General features: G+C 39.8%; 1 protein-coding gene across 1 annotated transcript; it reads right to left on the reverse strand.

The window, feature by feature from the left end:
- Positions 1 to 3,009: 3,009 nt before the first annotated feature.
- On the reverse strand, positions 3,010 to 5,365 carry LOC117738717 (GTPase IMAP family member 9-like). The gene is made up of 2 exons (XM_034544786.1): positions 5,242 to 5,365; positions 3,010 to 4,558 (listed from the first exon to the last, which is right to left on the reverse strand). The coding sequence occupies exons 1-2, from the start codon at positions 5,255 to 5,257 to the stop codon at positions 3,462 to 3,464; spliced, it is 1,113 nt and encodes a 370-aa protein (XP_034400677.1). The 5' UTR covers positions 5,258 to 5,365; the 3' UTR covers positions 3,010 to 3,461.
- Positions 5,366 to 7,652: the final 2,287 nt, after the last annotated feature.

Below are 7,652 nucleotides of genomic sequence, written 5' to 3' on the forward strand. Positions count from 1 at the left end.
GTTATTTTAGGGTAACATAGCCACAAGAAAAAAACTCTAAATAACAAAGCTCAATAAAAACGGTAGTTACTGTGTCTCTACATTTTTATTTTAGGGTAACGCCTCTTTAGATTCAAGTGTTAATATGTTGTACATTTGGGATAACAGTGTAAATACTAGGGACAAAAGGGGGTAACAACTCTGCATTTGGAAAACACCTCAAAAGGGTAATCAGAGCTCCAGAGATGGTTTGTGCACATATGAGGTTTATTAAAAGACAGATTCATAGCAGAACGGTATATTGTCACATTAATATAATAATAGGAGTAAAATCATATAGAATATAAATGCCTCCCTTTGGTTTTTTAGTTCTTATATACGGTGGAAAAAGTAGACCATTAAAACAAGTTATAATAAATAACTCTGTAAGATAATTAACCTGAAAGTAAATTAGTTTATTTCGTGGTTAAATTAGATGATTTAGTCTAAATAAGGTAGGCAGTAACTAGTTAAAGTGATGTAAATAAACAATCCTAAACCATATCGCAGGTACAATTAAAAGCAATGTGTTAAATGGAGTTATAAGCATAAGTGATAGATTTCTGAATTAATGAAATAATTAGTTTACTTTTATGAAAATAAGGCAGGCATAATCCACCATTTGGCAGCAAAAGGGTCTGCTGTTTATCAGACTTGAGCTGCTATATCCTCGGTGTGACACTCGACAGTCAACTCTCCCTGACTGGCAACATTACCGCAATAACACGCTCCTGTAGGTACATGCTGTGCAACATCAGGAGAATACGACCTCTTCTCACTCAGAAGGCGGCACAGGTTCTGGTCCAGGCTCTGGTCATCTCACGGCTAGACTATTGCAACTCCCTCTTGGCAGGTCTACCTGCTAATGCCATTCGGCCTCTACAGCTCATCCAGAATGCAGCTGCTCGACTAGTCTTCAACCTCCCGAAATGTACCCACACTACTCTGCTCCTCCGCGACCTTCACTGGTTACCTGTGGCCGCCCGCATCCGCTTTAAAACATTGGTACTTGCGTACCGTGCTCGAACAGATCGTGTCCGGTCTACATCCAGGACATGGTCAAACCGTACACCCCACATCGTTCACTTCGCTCGGCTTCTGCCAATCGGCTTGTAGCTCCTTCACTTCGAGCTAAACACTCAACAAAGTCACGACTGTTTGCTGTGCTGGCTCCTCATTGGTGGAACGAGCTCCCCATTGACATCAGCAGAAAGTCTATTTCCTGCAGTCTGCTGCCATTTCTTGTAAATGGTGGAGGGGGGGGGGGGAGCAACGGGGGAGGTGTGGAGTTCTGCAGGGGGAGAGGATAGAGCAGCTCAAGTCTGACAACAGACTCTTTTGAAAATTACTTTCATTATTATTAAATCTGGTAATTAAAAACAGGGAATAAATTCTAGTTCTGTGGATGAAATCATTTTGACCTCCTAATTGCATCAGATAAAGGACTCATCTCTGTACTGGTCTTGTTAGACCTGGATCGTGGTCCACGCCTACTAATTATTAATACATTTCTGTCATATTCATTGATTGTGTTGTAACTCTGTAACTCTGTTCATTCTGTACACATGACATCTATTGCTTCTGTCCATCCGGGGAGACAAATCCTCCTCTGTTGCTCTCCTGAAGGTTTCTTCCCTTTTTTCCCTGTGAAAGGTTATTTTTGGGGAGTTTTTCCTGATCCGATGTGAGGTCCTGGGACAGGGAAGTTGTATGTGTACAGATTATAAAGCCCTCTGAGGCAAATTTGTAATTTGTGATATTGGGCTATACAAAATAAACTGAATTGAATCAAATTTTTATTTTATATATTCATGTGAGTGGGAGCTTCTGGAGGCTTCCTCTGTATTTCAGATGCCGGAGACAATCAGAGTATAAACAAGCTCCCAATTGCTCTTCCTAATTGTTTGATTCATTTAACTACCGCTTTTTCACTTACTTAACAACTGCTTCTCCAGCTTGTATCGTCTCTGGCCTCATCTTCATGCTTTGACTGCACCTTTTCTATTCCTTCTCTAAGTTCTGTTTGATGTTGTTCCTTGATTGTATTCATCACGTTTACCATCTCCTTTTCTTTCTCCTCTCCCTCTTCTTTCCCTTTCACTTTGTAGTTTAACACTTTGGTAGCACTTAAGTGCCATTTAAGTGCTACTAAAGTGCTAAACTACAAAGTGCTATCGGTAAGGGACATTTAAGTGCTACTAGAGTGCTACTACGGCTCTACCTTCCCTATTCAATGTATAGTCGAAAAAGATGTGTTTTTAGTTTGCGACGGAAGATGTAGAGACTTTCTGCTGTCCTGATGTCAATGGGGAGCTCGTTCCACCAATGAGGAGCCAGCACAGCAAACAGTCGTGATTTTGTTGAGTGTTTAGCTCGAAGTGAAGGAGCTACAAGCCGATTGGCAGAAGCCGAGCGAAGTGAACGAGGTGGGGTGTACGGTTTGACTATGTCCTGGATGTAGACCGGACCCGATCTGTTCGCAGCACGGTACGCAAGTACCAATAATTTGAAGCGGATGCGGGCGGCCAACGGTAACCAGTGAAGGTTGCGGAGGAGCGGAGTAGTGTGGGTACATTTCGGGAGGTTGAAGACTAGTCGAGCAGCTGCATTCTGGATGAGCTGTAGAGGTCGAATGGCATTAGCAGGTAGACCTGCCAGGAGGGAGTTGCAATAGTCTAGCCGGGAGATGACCAGAGCCTGGACCAGAACCTGTGCCGCCTTCTGAGTGAGAAGAGGTCGTATTCTCCTGATGTTGCACAGCATGTACCTACAGGAGCGTGTTATTGCGGTAATGTTGTATATAGAATATAAATGTCTCCCTTTTGTTTTTTGGTTCTTATATATAAAGCAGAACAGAGAGAAGGTAATTTTCAAAACACATATGTGTGTGTAAAGAACTACTGTTTCATATAAAGTAATCAGTGAAACTTTAGATGAAGACTTGTGACTTTGAACTCTTGGTTGAACAGTTAATTATGACTCTGAAAAGGGTTCTGGTGTTAATATCACATGTTTATTACTAATTCAGTTTAGCATATGAACACATACAGCATTACATAACTTGTGGAAATAATGCTTTGATGACTAACTGTAATGTTGATTAAATGTTAATGAAATCATATAATATAATAATGAACATGTACTATTTTAAAATGTTAACTTACATACTAAACTAAACTAAACTTACTTACTAAACCTCTTTAGGCCTTATTAAAAGTAAATATAACAAATATATATCAATCATCATATCAATTATATGTGAGAGTATAATATGATGCATGATGACTCAATAGTCTCTAGCTCTACTTCAGCAGAATTACTGTCATTGTCATTATTCCTGGTAATTAAAAACAGGAAAATATTATAGTTCTGTTAATGAAATCATTTGTATTTCATATATTCCTTGGTGAGAGCTTCTGGAGACTTGCTCTGTATTTAGACAATCAAAAGAATTTCCCAAACAAGCCCCCAATTGCTCTTCCTAGTTGTTTGATTCCTTTAACTACCACTTCTCCAGCTTTTACCAGAGGATATAATGGATTAAACTCCTCAGCTTCGTTTCTGGCCTCATCTTCATACTTTGACTGCACCTTTTCTCTTCCTTCTCTCAGTTCCCTTTGATGTTGTTCCTTGATTGTATTCATCACTTTTACCATCTCCTTTTCTTTCTCCTCTCTATCTCTCTTCCTTTCTGCTTCTCTCGCGTCCCTCTCCCTCTTCATCTCCTCATTCATACACTCCCTCTCCCTCTTCATTTCCTCCTGTCTCTCTTTCTTCTCCCTCTCTCTCTCAGCCTGGAGTTGGTCATTCATTTTCTTCATCTGTTTTTCATATTGTTGTTGTAGTTTCCTCTCCATTTTCTCTTTCTCTTTGCATATTTGCTCTTCTTTCTCTTTCAGGATGCGTTGTTTCTTCTCTTCGATGATACTCTCTGCCTCTTGGAACATATCAGTAGTGTAGTGGCTTCCTCCGTTCCTCTGGACTACATCTCTGATCTTCTGGAGCAGCTCAGTGACCTGAGAGCGATCGTCCAGCTTATTATTGAAGACATGGTACTGGCCATTACATCTGTCCACAAGTTGCTTCAGGTCTGAGCAACCCTGCAAGAAGTCCTCAATGGTGTCTTCAAGAAGGTCACCATGGGTAAAGAGGACCATGCTGTATCTGTCTGCCGCTTGGCCAAAGAGTTCTTGAATTCTCTGCACTGTCTGCTTTTCCTCTTCAGTGTATCTGCCCAGCCTGATGACCACCAGGAACACATGGGGTCCCGGAGAAATATAAGAGATGCACTGGGTCACATCTTTAGTTGTTTTATCCATGCCAAACCTGGTGTCAAACAGGCCCGGGGTGTCGATAACAGCAACCTTTTGCCCGTCCACCGTACCTCTGCCTTTGGAACAGTCTACAGTCATCGACGTTCCACTGAACTTTGATTCAAAGCACTGTCGTCCCAGAATGGTGTTTCCAGTGGCACTCTTCCCAATCCCAGTCTTCCCCACCATCACTATCCTCAGCTCCTCATCATTGTATCTGCTGCTTCCTGTGTAGAAGAATGAGTGACACTGAATAAGAATCTACATCAGGTTGTACACACATTGTAATCAGTGCAACTTGTACAGATATAAAAGTAAAGAAGCATCTTTCTGTCCGTGATCTAATGTGGCTTCCATATATACTGTTCAGTTCACCACTTACAGGAAAAGGCAGCAGGGCTTTTAAACTACCCCCTCCCAACCTGACCACCTATACACACTGACACATTTATTTAAGGGGGTCTCACATTTTAACAATGAACATTTTTCTTGATCAAATAAAAATGTTAATAATAAATCTGATGTGTCACTTAATACATCAAAGACAAGGTTCAACTGAACCTCCCAAATAACAATACAATGACAAAAACAGAACAAATCAACTTTTGACTCACATTCGTAAGAACCAAAACTACATTCATCTGACTCAACTATGCATCTTTTACATTAAAAAGAAATATTTTAGTGATCAACAAATTATGAGTGTTTCAGAATTTGTAATCAGGTTATAATCCTGGTACAGTCAGAAACACTAGATAATGTATTAGCAGTGTGACCCAGTAAGTCTAATAAAGTATTAGTTTATTGAAGGTACAGAGGAACATCTCGTGAAACTAGATACAGCAGTGAGCACTGCTATATCACCAAACAATAACTATATTTTAAAACATGAATACAGATTCCGACATACCTGAGTTTCTGGCCATGTTTGGGTTAAAGAGTGGAGAAGAGCTGCAGCTGAAGTTCAGACGGTTCAGAGTGTCTCCTGCAGCTCTGGTAGAACCACCCTATATGCACTAAACCACGCCCACAAATAGAAAGTGAAACTAAAGCTTTATGATGGTTTCTGTTGTGGAATGATTTTTTTTGTGTATAGCCTAGTACAAGTGAGAATCTACACACAATACAATATACAGTCTTGAATCATTTTGGATAAGTATACGCACGTAGTTGAACAAAGAAAGCAGGAGACATTAGTTATTCTAGATGAATTAATCAAGATAGTATTATTATTAGCTCAAACATATCACACAAGCTTTGACACATATCACATTCAGTTATTACTAGAGGTTTAGTGTAATATACATTTTTAAGAACACTTTCAAATGTTTGTTTCAAAACTTGAGCCCTTTCGAAAACCAGTACATGACCTCAGGTTGAAAATACTGATACAAAAGACAATCCTCTGCATACAGTCATGATAATGACTAGTATATGATAAATATGAAACTTGTGGAGAAAGGTTTTTCTCGATGACCACATGCTGGTTTATTTGTCTCAGTGTTTTCTAAAACCAATCTTTCCTTTTTAAGTTCCCATATTGTCTGAATTCATTCTTTTAAAAAGGGTTATTCAGCATCACAGTTTGTGTCTTGTTCATCTGACTTGTGTATCCGGCCCAGCTGTATTTTACAGAAAGTCCCTGTTACACCTTGAACATTGGTCGCCCCTCCCTCCACCATTTACAAGAAATGGCAGCACTTCTTCAGAGCAGCACACAGCTCCATTTTAATGTATTCATTAAACATATTTACTACAATGCTTTCAAGATTTTACAAATGTCATATGTATATTTGTCTTAGATAAGACTGTTGGTAGATTTTAATGTCAGCCACAAATCAATTATCAATCAGAGTAATTTGTTAAAGCAGCAACTATTTAGTATTTGCTGCTTTAACAGCAACTACTAAAAGGGGTTACAAAAGGGGGTTAGAACTGCAAAAGTGTGTCAGACTTGAGCTGCTATATCCTCTAACCTGCAGAACTCCACACTTCACCCGCTGCTCACCCCTCCCTCCACCATTTATAAATGGCAGCACTTCTTCAGAGCAGCACACAGGTATATTTCTATCGGATAAGAGTGTTAGTATATTTTTACCTTAGCCACAAATCAATTATTAAATCTGAGTAATTTGCCAAAGCAGCAACTATTTTCAAAAACAGACTGTTATTTTAGGGTAACATAGCCACAAGAAAAAAACTCTAAATAACAAAGCTCAATAAAAACGGTAGTTACTGTGTCTCTACATTTTTATTTTAGGGTAACGCCTCTTTAGATTCAAGTGTTAATATGTTGTACATTTGGGATAACAGTGTAAATACTAGGGACAAAAGGGGGTAACAACTCTGCATTTGGAAAACACCTCAAAAGGGTAATCAGAGCTCCAGAGATGGTTTGTGCACATATGAGGTTTATTAAAAGACAGATTCATAGCAGAACGGTATATTGTCACATTAATATAATAATAGGAGTAAAATCATATAGAATATAAATGCCTCCCTTTGGTTTTTTAGTTCTTATATACGGTGGAAAAAGTAGACCATTAAAACAAGTTATAATAAATAACTCTGTAAGATAATTAACCTGAAAGTAAATTAGTTTATTTCGTGGTTAAATTAGATGATTTAGTCTAAATAAGGTAGGCAGTAACTAGTTAAAGTGATGTAAATAAACAATCCTAAACCATATCGCAGGTACAATTAAAAGCAATGTGTTAAATGGAGTTATAAGCATAAGTGATAGATTTCTGAATTAATGAAATAATTAGTTTACTTTTATGAAAATAAGGCAGGCATAATCCACCATTTGGCAGCAAAAGGGTCTGCTGTTTATCAGACTTGAGCTGCTATATCCTCGGTGTGACACTCGACAGTCAACTCTCCCTGACTGGCAACATTACCGCAATAACACGCTCCTGTAGGTACATGCTGTGCAACATCAGGAGAATACGACCTCTTCTCACTCAGAAGGCGGCACAGGTTCTGGTCCAGGCTCTGGTCATCTCACGGCTAGACTATTGCAACTCCCTCTTGGCAGGTCTACCTGCTAATGCCATTCGGCCTCTACAGCTCATCCAGAATGCAGCTGCTCGACTAGTCTTCAACCTCCCGAAATGTACCCACACTACTCTGCTCCTCCGCGACCTTCACTGGTTACCTGTGGCCGCCCGCATCCGCTTCTAAACATTGGTACTTGCGTACCGTGCTGCGAACAGATCGTGTCCGGTCTACATCCAGGACATGGTCAAACCGTACACCCCACATCGTTCACTTCGCTCGGCTTCTGCCAATCGGCTTGTAGCTCCGTCACTTCGAGCTAAA

Source organism: Cyclopterus lumpus, chromosome 1, assembly GCF_009769545.1.
Source record: "Cyclopterus lumpus isolate fCycLum1 chromosome 1, fCycLum1.pri, whole genome shotgun sequence".
In the NCBI taxonomy this organism is placed as follows: domain Eukaryota; kingdom Metazoa; phylum Chordata; class Actinopteri; order Perciformes; family Cyclopteridae; genus Cyclopterus; species Cyclopterus lumpus.